This window comes from Eufriesea mexicana, unplaced genomic scaffold (assembly GCF_001483705.2).
Source record: "Eufriesea mexicana isolate 0111107269 unplaced genomic scaffold, ASM148370v2 scaffold1357, whole genome shotgun sequence".
Classification (NCBI taxonomy): domain Eukaryota; kingdom Metazoa; phylum Arthropoda; class Insecta; order Hymenoptera; family Apidae; genus Eufriesea; species Eufriesea mexicana.
Window position 1 is genome coordinate 354,029 of NW_016909472.1, and position 27,473 is coordinate 381,501.

Consider the following 27,473-nt stretch of genomic DNA (forward strand, 5'->3'; position numbering starts at 1 on the left):
TCTTACACTTTTCTAAAAATTTTAATGGAATTACGGAAAATTCCGTTTAGTATTATACTTCAAAACAAGTTACTTTATCTGTTTTAACGCAATTATAACGCATTTATCAATTATACATCAATATTTTTTAAATAAATAATCACTTATCATTTATTGGCTAGTTCTTGGGTCTCAATTTATAGTTTGCTATATTATTTTATTATTATAAATATTATTACTGACGTGTTATTATTGACTAAGAAGAAAATTTTATTATTATTTTTCTATTCATAATAACAACAACATAATGTAATCGCGTTAATTAATCGCGTATAACATGTTAATTACGCATATAATACAATCGTTTAAATTTTTAAACAATCTTATCACTAATTACGATAAATTAGAAAATAAATGCAAATTAGCAATTTAAATAACAATAGTTCTATAAAAATTAAACAATTCGCCACAATACAGATTAGAAAATACAAAAATGAAATTGAAAATACTATTTTTTATATTATATTTTTTATACATAATGTTAATTTCATAGAAAGTCTAAGGTCTAATAAATCCGTCACAACGATTTTTAATTTATATCATTGTTCTTAACGAAAGAAATTTCTCGTTGAACGAAGCGATGATTTAGAGGGATTCAATAGGTTTCATGTCTAATCTCGATCATCGGTGTACAAGCAACGAGTTCACGGTTCTACCGTCCCATTTTACGGCCTCAGTGTTAACTGGATTCTTGTAAATTCGCCTGATACAATTCGGTAAACATTTTTGTCCCAGGGCCGTGTACATCCTCGAAACCGAATTTATCCAAAAGTTGTTTGCAACGATTGTACCAGGCTGCCACATTGTCGTATCGGCCGATATCGAACCCAAAGCACTGTCAACAAGATAGATTATATTCTGTTAATAATATTTCACCTTCCAACTTTTTTATAACATCGATCGCGCGCTGTTTGCTGGGTTCGTGTTGCGTTTATGGCACAGCGTATTTCTATTTTCAGCTGCGCGATCAAAAGCTTTAAAGCGGGGAAAAGTAATGTCCTGTGAAATGATGGTAAAGATATTTTTAACAGACCAATATGAGCACAGTGAACTTATTAATTATGAAATAATCGATATTCTGTTTTAATAAAACATTATTATACTCGATAATATCATCTAATAGAAGCGAAAGTTATATTAAATATTCAAGTACGCTTTATTTTATCGGATGCTACTGCATCTACAAAATATTGTACTACAAAATATTGAAGAATTAATAATAATAAAAGATCTATTTATTGTAATTGCATATTATAGCGTAGATCTTCATCTTATTTTAAGATTTTTACGAAATCTTTAAATCAGGTAAGAAACATTAAATATGCCTGTGATTGTGAATGCGATGTAACGAAATCACAATTATAAGTCAAAAGTCCAAAAGTTCATTTATATTACGGTAAAACGAAATTATTTTTGACAAACTCAATGTAGTGTTGCTGTAATTAAGTTATTCAATTTATAATATATTTAAAGCGCGAAGTTTTAAATATTTCGAAACGACATATAAACGACTTACAGTTAGGCCACTTTCATAATCATAGGCACAAGCATTACTCGATTAAATCGATTTTGAATTGATTTAAGAAATATATAATAAAAAGTTAAATAATATCGTATAATTTAGATATTAATTATATTTAGGCATTAAATATAATATATTTTTATATTTGGATAATTATATAATTAATTATATTTAGATATTAAATGGTATTTTTCAACAATTTAGAAAAGTAAAAGAATCGTTGGAAAATTTTATTCGAAGAAATCGTTGGAAAAATTTTATTCGAAGAATTGATTCACAAAAGTGACATTATTTACATTTTAACTTGATTTAACGTCTTCAACTTTCCATCTAAAAAATCAATATATAATTAAAAATTAAGTTTTATAGACATCAATAACAAATATTTACAGAAAAATTATATTATCAAAATACTTGATAACCTGAAATAGCCAAAAATATTGTTAATTAGAATTATCGATAAGCTATAAGTTATATCTCCCTTTAAAATTGGTATAATCTCAAAATAATCCACTTTCTCTTAGTAGCTTAACGAGGCTGGAGGTAAAGATCGATATATCGTTGAACGATCAAAGCTTGCATTATGAAGTGTGCTGATACGGGTTTCTGTGATGTTTGTACAAGGAAGAGACTAAATCAGTTTTATAGGATTTTATATATAAATATTTTATAGATATATGTATAATAGCAGAATATTACGATCCTTTATAAAGTTTTCTTGTACATTGATGTAGATAAAATGATTTATTTTATATTTGAATATATTTGTTGCCTTTTACTTTTCATTCACATATTTTCTCATATTACGCATCTAATTTATACAAAAACGTTGTTCATTATGATTAATGAGAAGTTTATTTTAAATTATATTCAAATTTCTCCTTATTTAAATTTCTAATCAATTTATTTCCTTTATCTGCAGCCTCTTATTTCTAAGCAATACAGATACCCATTTCACTCGTATTTAAAATACACGAATACACGTGCAATTAATATATTCGTGTTGTTGCCGTGTAATTAGTAAATTCGTGCTGATATCCGAGTATTATTTAATACGCGAATAAACGGGTAAACTAGTCTTAATTAGTTATTATCAAAAGATAATTTCAGTTCATAATACAAACATTACATACGTCGATATAAACACGAGGTGAAGATCTTACAATTTTAATATCAAGCCTTATATCGCTACATGTGCATCTGTGTTCGGTGTATTAGGAAATGCATGGATTACATTAGTTACATGAGGCACGTACGCACGTGTAACTTGTCTCCTCAAAATACATTTGAAACCGTGATTTTTACCAAACAAGCCTTTCATCATTTGTAATTTTTAGTATTGATTTAATAGTAAATAGTTTAATTTTTGTGAGTTCCTTAACATTCAATACTGTTTTTGTCTTGTTTATTTTTATCACTTGTTTTTTCTTTTGTTAGGTTTATTCGGCATTTTGTTTGGACAAGTTACAACCTCTTTATAGGTTAATAATGTATTGTCATTAAACTGTCGTGAGAGTGCCTTTCTTTATAATTTTTTTAAAAGAGCTGTTGTCTTGTTATGTTGGATTCTCTTATGTAAAGGTATTTTGACATTAATCTCCTTGTATGTAACAGTTTATTTTGGTTCAATACTCTATATATGTTCTATACATATACCTGTTTATGGTACTATATATTGTAGTATTATTTTATAGTTTATACTTGAATAAATGCTACAATGTTTATGCATTTCTAGTTTCTTTAAAGGTTTGAAAATTTTATTCGATAGTTTTTTTCAAAAACATTGATGTAGGTATTTGTAAGTTGAAACTAAATGTTATCGCTAATGTTATAATTAAACTTCTTAATTTGCAATTTATTTGTGAGGTATAAGGAATAATATAGTCCATGTAAATTCTTTTCAATTTTTATCCTTCCCATATCATATGATCCACATATATCATTTTATTATCATATTTTTTTTCTTTTCAATCAGTTAATGTTTTTAATAGTCAACCATGTTATATATTTCTATAATTTTTCTCATAGATTTGACCTATTTCATATATTTCCTTTTTTATGGTCATTATTTCATGGATTAATTTCAGAATTCTTTTCATTTCATTAAATTGCACTTGTTCCAATTATCTATACCATAACATAGTATCATCATTTTGTTCCTTTCTATGTAAGTATAATTTAAGTTTTGCCGTAATTTATAAATTCGTTTCATAGTTTATTACTATTTAGTTTTGGATTAGACAATGCAATTTGGTTGTTATGATTTACTATTACTTTAATTATTGAGAATATAACTTCTGTGTTATTTGTGATTTAATTGTGTGATAATAAATTTGTATTTAATTCAATAGTTAATATTACTTTATTTATTCATACTTTAAAAGTCATATTGTCTATTTCTCTTGCTTTCACTAGTTTATTTTATTTTCTAATTATATCCATTTAAATCTTTTTTGTAATGTTCAAATTTGTACAGTTCAGTATATATAATAATATTAGATCTGAATTGATGATCCAAGTTTCTGTTGTGCATATTGTATTTATTGAGATCTATTCTACTAATTGACTTATATTTACTTTCTTTTTTGTAGAAAAGAACAATCCTTTTTAATGTAACTTTTTATTTCTTTTTTACATATTGTATAATATGGATTCACGTCTAGTTTTCTAAAACTATTTATATATATGTAGTTTAAGCATTATTTGTCATTTATATTTGATTTTGTTTTACATTAGTGTGCTACATTGATAATATCCAATTCCATTCCACTTATGATCATTCTTTTACTGCAGCTTTAAATGTCATTAGATTCTGTTTCTTTTCATCGAATCTTGATTTTTCATCATTTTATCAGTCAATTTTCTCAATTTATTTGTTAAGTTTGTTAATTTATTTATTTGCAGTTATATGTAAGCATATGAATTCTTTCTTATGCACAGGGTGGGGCAATAATTTTGATTATCTTGAATATCTCTGTTATTTCTTGAAATACAAAAAAGCTTTGTTAATAAAAGTTGCATAGTTTAAAGAGGGCCATAATGTGAAAGCAATAACTTTTCTTTTTACAGGTAGAAGAATTTTAAAGATTTTAAGGATATTTTTATTTTTTGTATTTGTAGTGGATTTAATAATTTTGATAAATTGCTGTCAATTAAATCCATATTTCAATATCTGTTTTAAAAACTGCAACAGCAGTTCCATTCTAACTACAATTTAAAGTAATAATAATTTTTTGATTGATTTTGGTTTTTTCCTTTTTATATGTCTGCTGTATTTTCAATTTCATAGAGATTCTTAAGTTTTAACAAAATATTCAACCTACAGTTTACATTAGTTAGGTATGTACTATAGTACTAGAGTACTAGAGTTCAGAAGGTGACCTGTAGAAAAAATACTAGACGACTTAGTTGTACCCTGAATGGTCTGGCTTTTGTTAATATAATCATAAACGACAGAGTAAGAACATCTATTTTGCTCTTTGGTTGAAGTGACAACATGCATTAAGGTTAGCGCGTCTATGAGATATGCGGAGAAAATTAGACAATCCGATCGAGTTAATCCTCTTGTTCTTATGTGGTTCCGCGAATTATCTTTAAATCTCCACATAATTGTTTCTATCATTAGAAAATTTCCCAATGTGTCTAGTGTCTATTATTGTATCATTTATTATTTCTTACAAATTTATGAATTTCTCCCTCAAATTTTTAGTTCGTTCTGTGAATAACGAGTTTTATTTGGTTCAATATTTATTACTTCTCTCACATTGATTTTAGTAAGCAGGTCAGACACTATAATTTATTAAATTTAGTTAAGAACTTATTTTTCAGGTGAAGACAAAATCAATATTATACTGTCTTATATATAAAGATTGTTTGGATAGATGAAATACCTAGAATTGCAATCCTTAGAATTTTTCTGCACACCATTAGAGGCTAAATTTCGTATTTGAGCATATTCTTTGATTTTATATTTTTTACTTTAACGCACATACTGTGTTCGTACACATGTTTCTTTTTTTTATTTCATATTTACATTAATCCTACTTTTCTCTCGTGATAATCATATATTCTAGATAGAAATTTTGCAATTTTTATAAACAGCACTTTATTGCTACCTCTTATTTTTAATTTTAATATCATGAAATTAACACTAAAGGATTGATTTGGTTTCGAAGAGTATTTTTCGATCCTTGAAACGTCGAAATTCTTCTACCCCGTTTTAATATTATATTTAATAAGTCGTTGGATAAAACACCGAATATAACTTTTATTTTCATTTAAGTCTCTTTCCTTAGTTTATGGAATTTTTTATATCTACTAAAAATAATGGAGGAAGTGTTTTATTCTCAGAGAGTATCAATCATTTAGGTATTTATTTTATCATATTTCGATGTTGTAGATCAAGTGCTGTGCTGCTTTGCACAATTCTTTTATCAGAAGGTATTTTTATTTTCCTTTTTGTATGGTTACATCCCCTAGAAATAATGTTTACGTCTCTAACGTTTCTTATTTTATTTTTTAAACAATTAGTTTTATGCAATTTGATAGCTAGTTTGGATTATAAGTTATCCTTGGATAGCCTAAGTCTCTTCTATAAACGATACGAAAATACAATAGTATCGGTCTAATTATCTTTTGTAATACAATACTTTACATAACATAATTTATAAATCTTGATTTGTACTTTAAACAAGCGTAATTATAATATGGGTTTGAAAATCAGGCGAACTATTGATAAGATAGCTGAATTTTTATATGGAAGTTCAATATTAACGAGTCAATTTTTTCGATATCATCCAATTATCTTTTCAAATCGATTAATAGTAATTGTTTGGCAATATGAAAAATTTTTACAAAATAAAAATACATATATATTTATTTATATATATTTATTATGTATATATAGTTTTATATATATACATATTAATTATTATATATATTATATATATACTTGTTTATGGAAATAATATGCTCTTACATATGACTTTCAAAGAATATGTAAAATATGCAAAGTAAAATTGCACGAGTAAAACATTTACAAGACAGAATAAATTTTTGTTCTTTCTACTTTATTACTAATTTTTTAGAGAAATATATATTTGTATAAATATTCAGAGTTTATTAATGAAAAATAATAACAAAATTAAAATATGAATTTATATCTTCGATTATCTTTTAATTTAAACTCAAGTATTAAATTTACATTTGAAATTTATTTTCTTTATTAATAAAACCAATATCGTCATTTTTGTTTATCTGGAAGACGTTTTCCTTAATTCATATATGTATATATGTATATCTCCGAGCATTACGAGCAATTCTTATCGTAGAAATGAAATTGACTTCTATCCTTCTACAAAGTATATCACACTTTTATCGTACAATGGTATTCAATAAAATCAATATTTATGGAGTCTGCAAGTAATTTTTGTTACGCGAATATCCCCATATATATTTCTCCAATTTTTATCTACCTGGAATCGGTTTGATATATTGTTGAACCATTAACATTTTTCACTGTCATGCATACTATATTTCCTTATTCGTCTTATACATCACACGTATCTGTTGATAAATAAGTAATAGACGTTCTTTTATTTTTTGAAACGTTAAATACAGTTTTATATCCTGAATTGTATTAAAGAAATGAGCTAAAGTACATAAGTAAATTCCTTATTTTATATTTTAAATACAAGAAACAAAAGTTGGAAATTCTCAACATAAAGGTAAAATGTTGCAAGAGTTTGTTTTTTTACAAAATCATATGTTCACTTTCAAAATACTTACTAGTAAAACGCAAATGGTTGTATGGATGGCAAAATCAGCAATGGTAAGTACATCACCAGCGACGAATTCGCGATCTTCCAGGTAGGTGTTTAGCAAATCGCATGATTTCTCCACAGCTTGTAAGCTTTCTTCGTTTATGGAATGTATTCCGGCAAATAATACTGGATACTAATATGTAAACGATAAATAATTGTTAATTATCTATTATAATATAATTCACAAACTAATGCGTATTTTTCATAAAAATTTTGATTTGCTATTCTATATATTCTATAATTATTGCTATAATTATAGAATAAGTATATTTATTGTATTATCATTTAGAAGTTTATGAAATTGTTTACTTTTCAATGAATTTTTATTTTTCAAATCAGTAATTCTATAAAATAGTAAACATTTTCTTCGTTAATTTTCTAGCAATTTTGTTTTCCATGTTTGAAAATATTACAACGAAATTAAAACTTATGCTTATCAGACGAATGTAATCTAAAGTTGGATTAAAAAATATATTTAATTAGCTTTTTTTTAACGTTGTTACTGCACAACATTTAGTAGTAATCGTATATAATAATTTAGTTAACAGACCATCCATTTTTTATGATTATTTGGTAAAGAGAACTTTAAGTTTATTTATTCTAGTATTAATTTTTATACACTTATTACGTAAAAATATAATATACTTTTTAATATATACAAATATCACGAAATAAGGCTTTTATTTGCATTATTGGACATAAAAATGGGATGTAAATTAGATTTTGCTTCCATGTCAGTTGTCGTCAACATATTGTAAAATGTTCATTGTTTATATTGCATTATGTTCAACATTTGTTAAAAAGCTAATGCATTTCGTACTGCTCTGATTTCGCGCTATGTGAATCATCGATCGTTCATATTGGTAAATATATTGTATTATAATATATCATGCAGTATCATTTATAATGACTCTGATACAGCACATGTAATAATTAAAAAGTATAGAAGAAAAGTATGAAAATTTCAAAAAGGAAACGAGAAAAAGAATGAATACTTTAATTGTAAAATCTAGTACAGTAAGGTTCATTAAAAGAATTATCAAGAAATGTTATTTTTATTAATATGTCGCACTTTCAATTAAAAAGTGACTCAATTTTTCAGGAGAAATGAAAAACTATTTCTGAATACAATTAAATATTATTTTGTTTCCGTTTTACTTATGTGGAACAAAGAAACGTGATTAGAAATGGTACATTTTTAACTTGAAACATATATGTCTTCACATTAACAATCCGGATACAACTAATAATACGATGCTATTGTCGAATAAAGTATAAGTAATTACCTGCTAGTGATATAACTATGAAATGAGATTTTCATGACTAAGCAAAGAACGTTTCTACAACATTTTCATAATAATTATTGAAGAATTGTGATTTCTAAGTTGTGTCCTTTTTTAGCGATAATGCGATATACAGAGTGAGTCATTTAACATTTTTACGAAAATTTACTTGTAAGCTGTATGCTGTGTAAAAAATTTCTGAAATAAAAGTTGTACGCTATAAAGAAACTCATACGGTGCAGTAATTAATTTTTTGCTGTTATACTTTTTTATCAAAATATAAAGATAAATTGAGTATAATGGACAACGTTTCCAACATTTCTTGCATTAAAAATTAAATAAATTTTGGTGATTACCTCAAATGTGACTTCATATACCTTAATAATTTTTTACTCTGCATTCACTATTCTTTCGAACAGTATAGTCAAATGTAATATGTACAATGCGGTTAGAAAACACAAGATGACCTTTGCATTTTGATAAAAAAGTGAAAATGCAAGAAAGTGTTCATTGCATCGCATGCATTTCTTTATATCAAACATCTTTCGTTCCAGAAATGTTTTTATACATCATATAGTTTGCAAATAAATTTAAGCGGAGAGTTAAATAACTCACCCTCTATATGTATGTATATTTTTATAAAAATAGTTTCTAACAATTGAAAATCCAAATTTCAGAATTTTTGAAAATTGTACTTTAAAATTATCGTTTCAGTATTTACCTCTTACACTGTACTATTAGCACAAAATTTATCAAACTAGTCACAATGGCTATTTGATTTGAAATTTCTTATTTTTGCAATTATGAATACATCCAGTTGCTTTAAGAAAATTAATGTTGTCCTTTAGTGGGATAAAAATACAATTATTAAATAATAAAAATACAATAATTAGAGCATTTAAAACGTGGCAAACGTAGGAAAACTTGAAAAGCTTGTATTACTCGAGAGAAGTAAAAAGTATGTAATCAACATGGATTCCAAATCAATTCTTTCAGTATAAAATCGACTTTTATACTTTATGTAAATAAAAAAAATTAGTTCGAGGTCGTCGTCGAAATTGTGAATCGACAATATCGATAAAAGATTAGTTTCTTTCTTTTATCTTAGTTTCTTTTTTACAATAAATATATAATAAATATTCAATATATTTCCTTTCTGTTGTAATTTTTATTCATTGCCGTAGTTCTACCATTATTTATAGGTACCGAACAGATTAAGGTTTTTAAATCATCTCGAAAAAAGAAATTCAAATCAAAAACTATGCCAACCTAGAACTAATATATTTCTAAACGAATTCCTATATTTTTACCTTTAGTATGTTGTGAAGAAATTTACTCGCGTTATGGAATATTTATAAATATTGAGTTTCTAAAGTCGGTTTTATGTCGAAAGCATTGAGTATATGACCTATGCTAATTAAATATTCTTTACTCTTCGTGGTACGTATTATAATCCCTTCGTGTCTTGGATGCTGTTTCTTAAACACTCTGTGTATAAATATTTATTTTCATCATACAACTTCAATTACTAATTTATGTAAATATTATATTTGAGTACACATTAAAGATCGATGCTAGTGTTAACGATGAGAATGAATATGTTCTATTTTTTCAAGGTGCTTTTTTATATATAATAAAAGTATCATCAGTATACGTACATAGCATTTCATCATATTCTCAAAAAGCGAGCCAACATCAAAATACAGCATTTGATTCACGATACCTCTTTTCTTCGGATCCTTTGGATACAAGGAGTCGTTTTTAGCATATTTGCTTACTAAGTATCCCATGATTGGTCGGCTGTAAACACGTAACTGTGATAATGGCAAGATGAAAAGCATACTTTACGTAATTCAGAGACGTAATCATCGCATACCTTTCGCATAAAACGAATCCATCGTCGTCCATCGTTGGTATTACGTGCTGTGGATTTAACTGAAAGACACGATTAAGTAGTATTTGACAAAGTTATAGATATATTGCAGATCTTTATTTCATTAAAAGCATGTTAAAGGGTTATCGTTTGATTAAAATGCTGTTTCCATTAAGGTAATGTTAGATAACTTTTTAATTCAATAAATCAGGCTTACTCTTATTGGTACTTTTAATTAATCTCGATTCGGTAACGTGCATTACTGTCGTTGAAAGTGACATTATAATTACGGTATGATACCAATAATATCTTCACTGTGCAATTAAATTATGTATGTTGTTAATAAAGTTTTTATAATTTTCTTATATCTTTTTCTTTTTTGTTTATAAAATTTAATTGAGAATTGTTTATAATCTTTTTCATGAAATAAAATAGAATTTGAATAATCTTCATTTTTATTTCTCGTATATGGAACGTTTAAGCTGTATTTCAGTTAAACATAATTGGAACATTCAGACCATTCTTCGAATTACAAAGAAAGTAGTAATCAGTTGTGGGTGGTAATGGTTACATAGATTTTTAAATATATATATGTGTTGGGATGAGTGGAACAAGTATGCATGGGATGGAAATATCTAATGAATTCAGCTTATTATGATAAATGGATATGCGTGTTATGATTGAGGTGTTGTGTGAATTGGGTATGTAATATAATGTATAAAAAAAAGAAAAGAAAAAGAGAGAGTGATTTGGCATACGTCAGTTGCAATTGAGTTTTAATAGTGAGAAGATGCGTGAGCATGTGATTGTGATAAATTAATTATATTTCAACTCAATATTTGTGTTTGATAATCTTTGTAATTAAATAAATAATTGTTCTTATTGTTATTAAATTTCATTCACCACTAACATCAGTAACAGTTAGTAACATAAAGTAATAGTGATCTTATCTCAGGCTATTGTTATATTTTCTATATTGTTAACATTTACAAAATTTCCCACGAATTTCTTGGAAAGAAAACTGTTTCCAAATAATACCATCGAAAATCGTAACAGTCTTTGTAAAACGTTTTAAATTTGTTTACTTCTGTTATCTTCGTATCAGATATAAATTTTATTCACATTTAAGTATATTTCCTACATATTTACACGGTATAATATAAAATAAACGAAAACTTTTATCTTTTTGACAGTTCCAGTTTCATACTTTTTGTAAAGGTTCTTTTTCAATTAAACTGTATTTTTAAATCAAAACGGAACAAACCTTCAGAAACTCGGGCTTCAGTTGTTCTCCCTTTAGAGGGTTGACCGTTTTCAAATTTAAATGGACGCCGATCGCTTTTGCCAGCAGCATAACTGACCGGCATGGTGGGCTATACACCAAGTAGTAAAAATCAATCGGCATCTCTTCGTGCTGCCTTTATCTTCTAGTCGTGTCACTTCCTTGCTCTCTGCTCCCGTACCGTCACTGTGTAAACGAGATTTTTATACAGTGGACTCGGAATAGAGAAAATCTTTCGAATCTCTAGGCTTTGCATCCGCATGTACCTTGGCTTGCATACAAATTTGCCCGGCCACGGTGTTTCGGATCCTATGGATTGGAAGGTTATTGACCAGATTGCAGGGATTTTTATGGAAATCTTTTCCGAAGCGCATGGTTCCTTAGACTTATGTAGCTCAAACGTGCAAACGAGCGATCCGCAGTTGTACAAATCGCGCTTCGACACGGTGGATATAACGTTACTATCTTTCTATCAGGTCCCGTTACGAATTTTATGGAAACGTGATGTAAGATATTTGTTTTCCTTTTACTTATTAGATTGAGAGTTAGTCATCGTGTTATCCTACATAAAGCGATGTCTATATTGTAAACTTTATACTACGTAATATTGTAGGATACCAAAAGAAATTGCGAATCAGCTATTGCCAACAAAAACAAATTGTAAACCGATCGATATCTTCTACAAGCAAATTGAAAAGTTATTCTATATAACAAAATTAAGTTGCGTGACTCCCCTACGGGTATGTGAAGCGTAGATTAAGGAAAGCATAAAAGCGTGGTCCTTGACAATCAAAACAGAGTCCTTAGAAATCGGTTGTGACCAGCACGAGCGTGAGTCGCTTGGTGTTAGAAAGAGAGTTTTAAAAGAGTGCATCTTTGTGTGTTTTCGTTATCTTGGTGTTCTTTCCCTAAGTTAAATCAGTTTACTAGTTTTGAGTTTGTGTTATCGTGTTCTTGTTCTTTCGTGAATTTTCGGTGTCTCAAGACCAGTTTCGCCATCCTACAATATATTATGTCATTCGCTTTATTTTATGAAAAGTTCAGATATTGAAATAATCTGTTATTCCCATTTATGTATACCGTTTACTTATTGAAGGATCGTAATGTATTAATTATTTAGAAAAGCTCATGATAAATACACTATTTAAAATATTTTTCTTAGTAACTAATTTAGTATGTTAGTTACTAAATTTAACTAGTAAACAAAATTGCAAAAGATATCTTACGTGTTTGACAGAACAAAATCATTACGACAGAATATGTATCCAGTTATGAATTAAAATATAAAAGAGAGGAAGTTATTAGAGAATCTGAAAGAAAGGAGACAAAATTCAAACTAGAGTTTATATTTTGAAAAGACGAAATTTTCTAAATCATAAAGGAGTAAGTTCAAGTTATTTGGTTTGGTTTAGGATAGAATTCTACACTTTGCAAGAAGTAGTGGTTTTTATAAACAAAGATAATGGAAAATGTAGGAAAAAGAAATGATTCGACACGTGGTTTTATTTTCAAAGTTTGGAAAAATGAGAATTAATTTCTGCATTTGTATATAAATAAATTTTTACTACGTCAAACATTTTACCTATGAACAGGTAGAATTTGATTCGACGCACGTATACCCCAAGAATTTGTAAATTCAATTTTCGTTGAAAACGAAGTCACGTATTAAAAGGTACATTCTATTATACATTTTCCTTTTTCCTTCTGTTTTCTGCTTTTTCGATTTTGCTTACAAAATCAAGTCTCATTTTCTCTTTCCTTGATATATAGATTATACTTATCTATTTTCTATTTTAATGTTTTCATTCCAGCATAATTTGAATTAAACTCAGTATTTTATATTAATTATAAGCTTAATAAATACTCTGCTAGAATTTTCATTTTAAGAAACAAATTCATATTCTTTAAATTTTATGGATGTCTTTTGTTATTTTATAATATTTATTTATACGTTTATCAATTTTATAATTATTGCGATTTTCGTACAAAAACATAATTAAATCGGTGAAGTATTATAAGCTTCATTTAAATTATACTTAGTTTAATTTTCATTAATTATTAATTCAATTAGTCATTTATATCGGTAGCAATTATTGCCAAGGAATTAATTGGGACCGTTGTACATAATATATAAAATATATCATTTAAATTATTATAATAATTATAGATATAACGAGTAGAAAGTTATTGGTACACTATATTACAAGAAAATTTACTCACTTAAAAAATTCTAATTTCAATGAAAATTTGTGTGCATGTAGGACACAATGCGTTATAGACGAAGCAATTTTTTCATGGACAGGAAATATCTTCAAGGGAATAAAATTAAATTCCATAATTTAAGCGTTCCTTTTTTTTTGTTTCATTGATTGAGCATTTAAATATACGGACTTTTTTATATGAAAAGTTATGCTGTATCCTACAAAGTTACTTTAAAAAAACCAAAAGAGCACTGAAAAATTTTATTTAATTTCACTTAGCTATTTAATTTCACTTATTAGATTAATATTATTAGTAATATTCCGCCATATACGTACATATGTGTGTAATTTATTATGCTGTATATGTTCACAGAGCCTCATCTTAAATAAAGTATTAAGAAAAAATAATTAAATACTAAATTTTTTTAATTATAAAAGCGATAAATTAATGGAAAGTGAAAAATATCGAAAATAGCAAACAATAGGTATACATTAAGCTTCTCAATATTGCGTTAATATGAAACATTAGATATAATATCCTATGAACGAAACCGTACTTGAAACGTTTTAATAAACAATCTTCGATGACAGTCCTCCAAATGTGGATTTTACGTTCTATCTTTTATTTTCACATTTCAATCGCGTTGACGCTGTACCATTATGAATTTGCATGAATCGGGATACAAACTCTCCGATTACGCGAGGCAACTGGAGAACCGCGAGAATTACAAATTAGAAAACTTACACCGAAACCTTAATAAACGCAGTGCACAAGAACCGAGAGAATAGAAGAAAAGAGAAAAGAAAATTGCAACGAAATACTTCGAGTGAAATTTATCGAGAAAGCACTTGCTTCCACGATAATATAACGCGGCTCTCGTCGAGCACAAAGATAATTAATTAATTAATTAGCGTTTCGTGGAAGGTAACGAACCTTTTTCCTTCAATTGCCTCTTCCTCCGACCGGTCCGTGGGTTTCAAACTATTCTCGAGTAACACACCCTCTTTGCACCCTTACGTTCAATCACGGCGATTCGATCGAATCCGCGAGTACGCTCACGCGTGTCAACGATTTTCTAATCGATTAGTCGATCGACTAGCTGCAAGATAACAGCGCTCCACGGGCTCGAGTCGATTAGCGAGCTTCACCACAGGAAATCGTATGTTTCGCGAGCGAATACGTTCAGTCCTGGACAAAGCAAATACGCAGTGTCGAATGGTACATCAAGTTGCCATAGCGATGTTGTAATACCAAACATAAGCGTCGAAGTGTAACAACGACATTGTAGGACACGTTCGAAGGTTGAATCGGTACGATCGATATGAAAGCGAGCTTAGGGTGGTCGCGGCTCAACTGGAAAGTAATCGCCTTGATTATTATTGCTTGGTGCAAGTATTCTACGGATACCAGTATGGCTGCGATTTACGATGGACGCCTTTTCAGACCAATCAACGATTTCACGAATACCTCGAGATAATTGAATAAATAAACGCTTATGAGAATAGTTACATATGTCGTACAGTACGTGACAGAATAACACGCTCTATGATTTTTAGTGCTTTTCGAGTAACTTCAGAGCGGTATATTTTGGAAAAAAGAAAGTCTCATTGCGAATCAAATTTAATTTTATAGGAGAAGTTAGTAGTAATGAAAGCAGTTGATAAGAATATTGGAAAGAACTATATCTAGAATATTTTCGTAAAAATAGTAGAAATCGATATTTTTTAGTTATTTAAATATTTGAGCCGTTTATTTTGAAAGTGGCCTAAGTCCATTTATACTTAAATTGAGATATCTAAGGGTTTGTGTTTCAATGCAATTAAAAATATACGTACAGCATACTAATGAGTCATACTGCTTAAGTGTATCTAAAGGAGTTCAAATTTATAGTTCCTATTAAAATAATGACAATTATTAAGTGAATAATATGCGTTTTCTTACCAAGAATGGAGTTAGGACACTCAAAATTAACAACCAGATTCCTTATAAAATTTGAAGGAGCTCAAGTCCATTCAACATAATTTAAGATGCTTCAAATTGAGAAAAAACAATACTCAATTTATTTTATATATCTTTACAACACTTCAGAAACATAATTTATGCGATTCAAAACATTTTTTAACTACATAAATTACAAAACAATTTACTGCTCATCTACATTTTGCGTGTGTGAAAGGGATTTGAAGAAATCATGATGTTCCGGCCGAACAAAAGTTTTGTTCTTCCCCATGGGTGAAATAATTTCTAAAATTTAATATTAAATTTTAAGTTTTATATTTAATTGTAAATATTTATATTGTGTAAAGTTTTTATAACTGCATTAATTAAACGTACTGATTATTCAACTAAAGCAATTGTCCAAAAACTGAGGTTAACTTGTTAAATACTAATTAATTAAAATTACATTCGTCACTGCCTTCGGACATTATCAATAATAAATATCTCAATTTAAGTATAAATGGACTTAGACCACTTTTAGAATAAACGGCTCAATTATTGAACTAACTCTGAAAACTTGTGTCCAAAATTATCGTATTTATTCGGAATATAAGTAACCTCAAATGCTTTATTGATAGATAACTTGAAGTTGTACATGTAACCACGAGGCAACCGGAAATAATTAACAAATGGATTTAGGTCACTTTCAAAATAAACGGTTCATTTCATAAATCTAATATAAACAGTTTGTGCTTCCAGATTCGGGTTAATCACATGAAAATATATAAGAAGTTTCTTATATAAGAACTTGCAAAAAATAAAACCTCGTTCATCTATTTCTTTGATACCTGTGTTATCACCTTGGCGCAGCCATTTTTCACATAAACAAGTAAAATTTGTAAATAGCAATGTAAACTGTAGTTGATATTTGTTTGTATTATTCAGGACCGGATACATTATACGAGTACATTATATGCATACGTTGCATTAGTTTCAAGAAACATTGAAAACTGCAGGCTGCGTTATTATTTTATCACGTGGCGTATGTGTTCCAGTCTGTAGATGATTCATGAATTTGTCAGAATTCATTAATCACGCCATCGTACAGGGGTTTGGAAAGCGACGATTTGTGATCAAGATTTTATTGGGTTTATTTAAAACTTTGTAATTAGGGGATTTTTTTACGTCAGATTCGTAATAATTTTGTTCAATATATAATTTTATGATTTATTTCAATTAAATGTATCTTCAATAACATTTTCCAAATAAGGATATTAACACGCAAAAAGAAAATTGTTTTCGGCAGCGACCCAAAACTACGCTGACACTAATATATATAACTATAATGTACTTATATAATGTAAAATATATAGTATATAATTAAATTAAACTGTGTAAAATAATATAATACTTTTATGCTCAGAATACATGCTTTTAAGTAGATTTCGACGCGATTGTTGTACAGTGACACACTTTCGGAACGCTGAAATATCTTGGGCGTCTACTTATAAAGATCTATATATGTACAGTGGGTGTAAAAATTATCCGTACATCTAACAATTTCGAAATACAAGTGTTGGGATTATTAGGATAGTAAATAAATAAATACAATGTATATACGTAACGAACAATGTATATTTCTAGGTAAGTAATTATTTAGATGCCGACGGTAGGGTGGTTATATCACGACTAATAGCTCGAATATGTAATGACCTCTCACGGGCCATCGCTTGTGTACGTGAGGATGGCGTTGTTGTTCTCTTTCTTCCAACAATAAGAAATTTAGTAATTCATCATTGGAAAACTGGAATATCCTATAAAGAAATTGGAAATATCGTAAACAAAAGTTTTTCAAACGTCCGAAATATTATTAAAAGATTTGAAAATGAAGGTAGAATTAGAAAAGTAAGTGGCCGGGGAAGGGAAAAAATTTAAAATTCATCAGAAGAACGTTTTATTGTTCGAAATGTGAAACAAAGTCCAAAAACAAGTGCCCCACAAATTAATATCGAGCTCCGGCATTTTTATAACAAAACTAATGAAATAGTTCGTAGAATATGGCGGAAGAATTCATACAATGGACGCACACCCAGAAGGAAACCGTACGCTATTGCAGTAAATCGAAAAAAATATATAAAACTGTGGCAATAACCGAACGAAGAAATGGATCCTAAAAATATTCGTTCAACAGTGAAATACAGTGATGGCCGTGTTATGGTTTGGGGTTGTACCAGTTACTATGGAGTAGGAAATTTAAAATTTATAACGCAAACAATGGATAAAATCGATCCCAGAAATGAGAATTCTTGAAAGATTTTAATTATATCAAGATAATGGCCCGAAACACAAATGGAAAGTTATTCAAGACAGGCTGCTATACAACTATCCAAAGGTTATAAATACACCACCTCATTAAGACAGTATGGTACAGATTAGATAAAGAAATAAGATAACATTCAATAACTAATAATGCGAAATTGCAAAGTAGATTAGAAGAGGAATGGCATAATATAGAAGAAGAATATTTAAACGAATTTGTAGAATCAATGCTACAACGACCTTCCGAAGTGATAAAATAAAAAAGGTACCCTTCAAAATATTAACATTGCTAAAATTATTAATTTTTGCAATGTGTGACAATTTTGTAACGGCAACTGATGCATGGAATCGCTTCAGTTTATTCTTTTATAAATACAGGAAATGAGTATTATTTTTTTCATGGTATTGTAGGATTTTTGGCCAAATTAATCCTATGCAGACAGAGTTCTGCGCGTCTAATAAATAACAACTCTCTTTTTATAACAAAATAGATTTTATTTAACTAAAATATTACACTAAGTTTCTTACACGATCCTCTATCCGCTACGTCTCTGCTACACACATTCAGCCTTCTGCCTTTTGACTTCTCTCTATTCTGCCTACTTCTCAACTCTGCTTTCCTCGCGCTCTCGCATCCTTACTTAAAGCCAAAACTATCTCTTTTTATACACAGGCTTTCCTTCTCAATCATTCGACATAGTCACAGACATCCCGACATAAGGATTTCGCGCTATCGTTTGTTCTTTCGCCCTGAATGCTCGTGTTGGATCCGATGCCGCCGTTCGCTATCTCTCGTTTTTCAAAAAGTCACCCAAACGTTTTCATGCACTCCCTTAGAAGTAAGACTGCACACCCATTCGCCCTGCTACTACTCTTAATACTTTGTTAGTGTCCTTCATCGCTCGCCATCCCACAGTATTGTGCGTTTATGGTTTAAACTGTTTGTCTCAAATAAAATCGTAATAAAAAATATTTTATTATTTCTTTTATCCTTCATATTCCTACCACTTTCTGCGCGTGTTAATAATTTTGTGACCCACTATAAGTATGTAGCGGTTAACTGAAATTAAATACTACTTCAATGTATAATTTTCCATAATTAAATCGTACTGCAAAAAGTTAAAATAAATTGCCCTTTTCGTATTTCATTTTACTATCATTCGGATTTCTTAACATCGAGATATCCTGTCGGAAGATTCGTCGAAAGGGAATCCCACATGTATATTTTAAAAATATAGGAGACTGCTATTAGAATATATGCTTATATGTTAATAATTGTGCAAACTTTCTGTCGCGTCGCGATTGAATTTTGGAGAAATTCTGACGGGTTGTAAGTTCGTCTCGCGATCTCGTTATGCTGCCCGCCAAAATTAATATTGGACAACTGTTTCAATTATCACGAGCAAAAGGAAGATCTCGGCTGGAGTCGAACGCTAGACTCTTGTACGACGATAGGAACTGAACTCTTGGAAGTTTCGATTGGTAGGCTCAAACTGTTTTCTTTGAGGATTCGTTTAGAACTGTTCTCTTCGGGGTTTTGCTGAGAAGTGTTCTCTCCGATTTTCCTAAGATCGGTTTTAGCAAAAATTAGGAGCTCGCCAAATACTATTGGCTAAATGGACCAAGGGCGTTCTCTTGGTCCGCAAATCGGTCACCTTGTTGAAGGAAGGAAAGGTCCTCTCAAACGAAGACAATGTTGGAGGGAGCCCTCTCCTTCAAGGTGAGGTACGCGGGGTCCATCCGCGCCCTGGTGACCCATCAGCCATTTATGGCCCCTCGATAGGGCCTGAAGATCCTAACGTGTGGGGACCACGTGGAGCCCTCAGGCCTATTGTCAGCCATGTCGCCTAATTTCGTTAAATTAGAGTTTTCACGGATTTTCGTATTCCGCGACACGAGAAGTCATAATAAAACGATGAATTCTGTAATTTCAAACATGCAGAAGGCATGAATAGGAAAATGCTTACGCCGAGTGTATTCGCCCTAAAGACCTGGTTGTTGAAAGATCATAACGGTGTCTTTTTTGTTCCACGATGAAACACTTTCATATAAGTGAAGTGCGATAGTTGTCACTTTTTATAACCTTTCTGAAACTTTCAATTGGTGAAAACTTAGCATTCCCTACATGAGCTAAAAAATACTAATAATATGTATAAGTACTTGAAATATAGATGGTCACATGCATGGAAATATGTTACAAATTTGTAGTCTGACGTTCTATAAGAAATAATTAAAATAATTAATTTTATCTTTGATTTTATGATTTCCTTTTCATAATGCCATATTTGTTCATGGAATCATCTCAAGAATCTAATATTTTAGATTTCGAAGTGTCAATAGAAACTTCATTGGAAAAAGAATATTTTTCAAATATGAAAGTTGAAAACTTGTCTATTGGCCACAAATTGTCATTCTTTAGACCAATCGATATATCGATTGTACGAATGATTTTGCAAACTCTATTTCTGTATACAGTATATTCCGTATATAAGAATATATTGAATACTACGTAAAGAAAAACGTCGCATGTTACCCGTTTTCATTTTCGAGTTCTTGTCATTTAAAATCCTGAACATTTATCCTACTTAATTGTTCGATTAAATTGCGTAATTTCTGTTTGAAGGTGTAAGATCTAGTTTTATTTTATATAAATCGTATATTTTGTAATTCAATTGATTAATAAACAAGAATTTTTTGAAATTCTATTATGCGACATTTTTCCTTACAATTATAGATACATACATCCACTGTAAGCATCTTTTTTATTAGTCGTAACTTATATTAAAGATAAAATTTTTGTAACGTCGATTGTACAAGTTTTTCATCAACGACGTGATTTTACAAACAGAAAAAGGACTTCAATTTTAAATATCTCGAAATACGATTTTAGATAGGTTTCTTTTTTAAAGAGCTCTTCAATTCGTAATCCAATAATTTTAACCTTTTACATTTCAAGAATTTCTCGATACGACTCTCAAGAACCTCGGTATAATATTGCCATGAAAGCTTCCTGAAATAAAAAATGTAAATTTATTTACACAATATAATATAACCTCTTCCTTTTTCATTCCTTCCTGCATAAAAATAAAACCAAATAAGAATTTACGTGCTATAAATGTTTAGATGGCGCCAGTTAAAAATATAAGGAGTTAATAATTGATAAACTTATTCGTCAGATTTGTCAGAATAAATTGTCATCGTAAATGCATAGCCATCGCTTATTATATTTATTCGATGAATAATTTGCTTTCAGTAACTTGTAATCTTGACACAATTCATGACCCAATTCTCCTAATAGTTGATAATTTTATTCGGCACAAAACACGACCATTTTGGCTTAAAAATACGCATCTACTGTCACTATGGTCCATTACGTTTGTCCAATAAATATTTTGCACTTGTTCGTCGAAACGTAAATTCGCCTGAAAACGAATGCGCTGTAATTGTAGAGCGAATACAGTCAGCAAAAAGAGTCGCAAATTATCGACCAACATTGATGACCAATGTGAAGAAAGTGATATTAACCCTCTTTGGATGTACCTGCTATCACGCAAAAGAACGCTCTGGAAAAAGGACCCTCTGGAGAAATGTTTGAGAAATTTTGTGCAATCTCGAAAATTAAATGCCATAGTTTACGATACGCATAGCCCTTCCGAGTCCCAATGGTGAAAATAAGAAATTTATGACCCTTCTTGGAAAACATTGAGTCCCAGAAGCCAGCACGGTACTTGGGGTAGACTCTCCTAACACAAGGATTTTCTCTTAACACTTCAACTACCGACCTGTAATAAAGTGACTAGCAAAACTGAACACGCGACAAAAATTATTCAAAATGACATTGTATCAGTGCAAAATGATTAAAATCGACATTGTCAATTGTCATTGTTAACTTGTTTATTATCATACTGTATATAAACAATTTTTAAAATTATTAAAATATCCTCCTTGCCTGCAATAATAAAAATTCGTAGACCACAATTTTATACATTTACAAGAAAAGTTTGATTTAAATGATAAATGTGGGTTTGTACAATAGGCAAAGATGATACATATGTATACATTTCGGATTGGAATGAGTATGGGCTTTGAAAGAATGTCGGGAGTGTTTGAACGTAGAATAAAGGTGACCGCACGCGAGAAGGTCAAGTAGATGTGTATGACAGCCGAGTGCGATAGACGATTGAAGTTAGTTTATGAGTGCGGCATGTGTTTAAAGTACCTGGTCCACTGAGGATGCGGGGAAAGAGGCATGATTGGGAAGGAAGGTCTGAGTGTGAAAAAAGGACACAATGATGGGATTAACTACTTGCGCTATAGGGACGTGCCACGCACGTCGAGATGCTTTTGTTCCAAAACCGCTAGCGACGTGTATACCACGTCGATAGGCATTTGTCGCAGAAACAAAAACGTGTCCGTCACGTCGGCTCAGTTAGATCGTTCATTATTCGAGCTACAGTTCCAGAGTGTATGACATCGCGTATCGTCATCGATATCTTGGAAATATTTCAGAATCGATACAGTATGTTGTATGGATTTTTTTACACGAAAATTCTTGTAGTTTGCGATACATATTATAACGCTGAAAAAAAAAGGTTTGCTCTCGCAAACGCGGTGCGACGTCAATGTAACGTCTTACCGCATGTTATATTGTAGAGCGCGGCACGGCAACCGAAAGTTAACCCTCTATGGGCCCCTGTAACTTTCAAGTTACATGCTGATGTATAGATATTTTATTAAATACTGCATTCAACGTTATCGTCTTCATCACTCTAGTTCGCGATTTTTCTTTCGATATTATTTATAATTATTTTTAAAATACCACCCGTGGATCCATTTTTAAATTATTCTAATTCTTTTTCATTTACCGGTCATTCGATCATGATAGGCTAGGTACTCTATGGCCCCCTACGACCTATTTTCCACAAGATGGCGTGGAAAATTGTTTTGTCTATCTATTGCACATTATCTTCGCACAATAGTACAAACGTCGTTAATTCAAACTTTCAATATAAATTCGTTATAATAAAATTGTCAAAACTCCTGAATTTATTGGTTGATATTTGTTGACTTTATGTTATATACAATTCTTGTAGTCAAGAAAAATATATATTCGGTCCATAGAGGGTTAAATCGTAGCGCAAGTGGTTAAATAAGGGTGCAAGGGCGCAGGCGATCAGAGTGTGCCAGAGTGTGCCAGTATGGTAGTCAGTGTGTAAGCCAGTATCTAAGAAGTCCAAGTCAGTCTAAGAAAGATCAGAAGAGCGTGCCCATAGCGAATCTCTCTTGTTTCATAGTCGTCATTTTATTTATAAGCTTATTTTATTCTATTAAGAAGCCAACAATACTATCTTGAGTCAGTCCACCCAAAACCCGATCTTACAAAGATACATGAATTTTTTTAGCTACTATAACTTACGTTGAAAGGATGAAATCCTGGTCCGAAGATTGTTTGCCAAAATTTAATCTCATAAGTACATAGAGATAGAGAAAAAGCTTTTAATAAAAATTGATCGATTATGGATATATCAAAAGATAATACTTTAATGTACGAAAAATTATCACTCATTTCCGAATTAGTATTTTGGCAATCGATTTTTGGAGTATAGTTTCATTCTTAAACTTAAGTTACAGTAGCTAAAAAATAGCGCGTATTAACTTTTTCTTCCGTTTAATTCTACAAAGTTTCATTCAACTCGGGTCTTCCTTGTAAATGTATAGAATTGTAGTTTTGGAATTTATATTATTACAGCTAAACAGAAGTACATTTTAATAATTTTGACAATTGACTGTATTTCCTACAATACTAAACAAGCAATTGGCATTGCTTAATTTTGATTATCTTATCATTGTGGTAAAGGATCGGATTTATAGAGATTTAAGTTTAAACTTTGATTATATTTTATTCTCCTGCGATACAAATGCGTGGAGGCTTGAGTCTTGTGAGATGCGTGATCCAGACGGTGGATTGTCGAAAAGAATGTTCCCTCGAACCCTTCAGCCAGGTTCTTATAGGCCCTATGACGACCCATTGCGTCACTCGGTCCTGCTTCGAAAATTGATAATCTTGATGATTCCTCGAAGCAAACATAGATCCCGATGTAGGCTAATGCTATCCAAATAAAGACTCCTCTCACACCATTATTCGATATTTTTTTAACAATTTTTATTATGTGTTCAGTTTTGTTTATCAGCGTGTATGTATATTTAAACACACATTGAAGGACAAAAGTATTCGTACACTGTTTTAGAAGAGAATTCACTTAAACCAAAAGCCTGATTGTAATGAAAGTTTATATGTATGTAGTGCGTAGTAAAATGTACATACGTGAAGTGACGTTTTGCTAATAAAAAATCTCTCTAAGGATGTGAAGTCTAAACATTATAAAACTGTTATGCGTACGATTTTTTGTGCAACAGGATGATAAAGCAGTAAGATTTAAATATTTGTTTTGAACTACAATATATTACGAAGTTACAGAAAAGATAAAAGTCGTTGTAATGGTATGAAATCAGCTGAAATTGTTTGTTACAGTGCCATTTTATCTTCGATTTTATAATAAATAAAACTTCGAAATGATCTAAGATGGAGTAAAACTATTGGTATAAAAAATGTTCAATTCTGTTAATGCTTTATCACTGTATTGCACAAAAAATCTGGGCAAAGTTCTATTTATAACGTGAAAAAATACTGATACATTCGCCACTTGGTTTTATATCCTCAAAGAAATTTTCTGCCATCATAAAGTTAGTGTACACCTATACACTCAATTATGCTCTACATGCATGCAACCTTTCATTAAAGTTAAACTTCTGGGTCAGGTGAATTTTCTTGGGAAATTGTGTACGAATATTTTTATCTACTATTGTATTTAGTAGTAGTTAAGAGTGTCCGATGAAAACATAATAGTATATATTATTACTTTTCTATGTTTTCATATATGTATTGTCATATATGTATTATATATATTTTATGACTTTATTACGTTTCTCAAGTGACACGAAGATACATCTCAAGACATAAAAATTATTAACTTGTCTTAAAAAGTCAATTCGATAGAAGATACACTTAATATCATAATAAATATACACAAACTTCACTATTTTTATAACTCCATCGATCTAAAACTGTTTAAAGTATTATTCGAAAATGTGCACTTATTGCCAGGAACAAAACCGACAGAATTGAAAGTCATAACGAGAAGACAGTTTGTTAATAGCGCATATAACACGACAAACAACAAACATAAATTTCCGGAACAAATATATAAATACACGAGTAGGCGCTGTATACAGCTGCTAAGTTGATATTGAGAAAGAAAATAAATTTTTAATCAGTTATATTATAACATTTTCTTTAATATAATTGTAAAGATAGGTTACACGAATTTTCATTATTAGCTAAGAGTGTCATATCTGCAATACAAGTATTACGATTTCCTATGCATCGTATCACGAAAAGAGTGAGCAAGATACATCGAAACAAACGAGAGAGAGAGAGAGAGAGAAAGGATGAAATCCTGGTCCGAAGATTGTTTGCCAAAATTTAATCTCATAAGTACATAGAGATAGAGAAAAAGCTTTTAATAAAAATTGATCGATTATGGATATATCAAAAGATAATACTTTAATGTACGAAAAATTATCACTCATTTCCGAATTAGTATTTTGGCAATCGATTTTTGGAGTATAGTTTCATTCTTAAACTTAAGTTACAGTAGCTAAAAAATAGCGCGTATTAACTTTTTCTTCCGTTTAATTCTACAAAGTTTCATTCAACTCGGGTCTTCCTTGTAAATGTATAGAATTGTAGTTTTGGAATTTATATTATTACAGCTAAACAGAAGTACATTTTAATAATTTTGACAATTGACTGTATTTCCTACAATACTAAACAAGCAATTGGCATTGCTTAATTTTGATTATCTTATCATTGTGGTAAAGGATCGGATTTATAGAGATTTAAGTTTAAACTTTGATTATATTTTATTCTCCTGCGATACAAATGCGTGGAGGCTTGAGTCTTGTGAGATGCGTGATCCAGACGGTGGATTGTCGAAAAGAATGTTCCCTCGAACCCTTCAGCCAGGTTCTTATAGGCCCTATGACGACCCATTGCGTCACTCGGTCCTGCTTCGAAAATTGATAATCTTGATGATTCCTCGAAGCAAACATAGATCCCGATGTAGGCTAATGCTATCCAAATAAAGACTCCTCTCACACCATTATTCGATATTTTTTTAACAATTTTTATTATGTGTTCAGTTTTGTTTATCAGCGTGTATGTATATTTAAACACACATTGAAGGACAAAAGTATTCGTACACTGTTTTAGAAGAGAATTCACTTAAACCAAAAGCCTGATTGTAATGAAAGTTTATATGTATGTAGTGCGTAGTAAAATGTACATACGTGAAGTGACGTTTTGCTAATAAAAAATCTCTCTAAGGATGTGAAGTCTAAACATTATAAAACTGTTATGCGTACGATTTTTTGTGCAACAGGATGATAAAGCAGTAAGATTTAAATATTTGTTTTGAACTACAATATATTACGAAGTTACAGAAAAGATAAAAGTCGTTGTAATGGTATGAAATCAGCTGAAATTGTTTGTTACAGTGCCATTTTATCTTCGATTTTATAATAAATAAAACTTCGAAATGATCTAAGATGGAGTAAAACTATTGGTATAAAAAATGTTCAATTCTGTTAATGCTTTATCACTGTATTGCACAAAAAATCTGGGCAAAGTTCTATTTATAACGTGAAAAAATACTGATACATTCGCCACTTGGTTTTATATCCTCAAAGAAATTTTCTGCCATCATAAAGTTAGTGTACACCTATACACTCAATTATGCTCTACATGCATGCAACCTTTCATTAAAGTTAAACTTCTGGGTCAGGTGAATTTTCTTGGGAAATTGTGTACGAATATTTTTATCTACTATTGTATTTAGTAGTAGTTAAGAGTGTCCGATGAAAACATAATAGTATATATTATTACTTTTCTATGTTTTCATATATGTATTGTCATATATGTATTATATATATTTTATGACTTTATTACGTTTCTCAAGTGACACGAAGATACATCTCAAGACATAAAAATTATTAACTTGTCTTAAAAAGTCAATTCGATAGAAGATACACTTAATATCATAATAAATATACACAAACTTCACTATTTTTATAA

General features: G+C 29.9%; 1 protein-coding gene across 1 annotated transcript; it reads right to left on the reverse strand.

The window, feature by feature from the left end:
* Window positions 1–718: 718 nt before the first annotated feature.
* Window positions 719–11,944, reverse strand: LOC108548001 (glutathione S-transferase 1-1). Its single transcript, XM_017900754.1, has 5 exons — window positions 11,804–11,944; window positions 10,543–10,601; window positions 10,325–10,466; window positions 7,349–7,516; window positions 719–874 (listed from the first exon to the last, which is right to left on the reverse strand). Exons 1-5 carry the CDS (start codon window positions 11,942–11,944, stop codon window positions 719–721), a joined length of 666 nt encoding a protein of 221 aa, XP_017756243.1.
* Window positions 11,945–27,473: the final 15,529 nt, after the last annotated feature.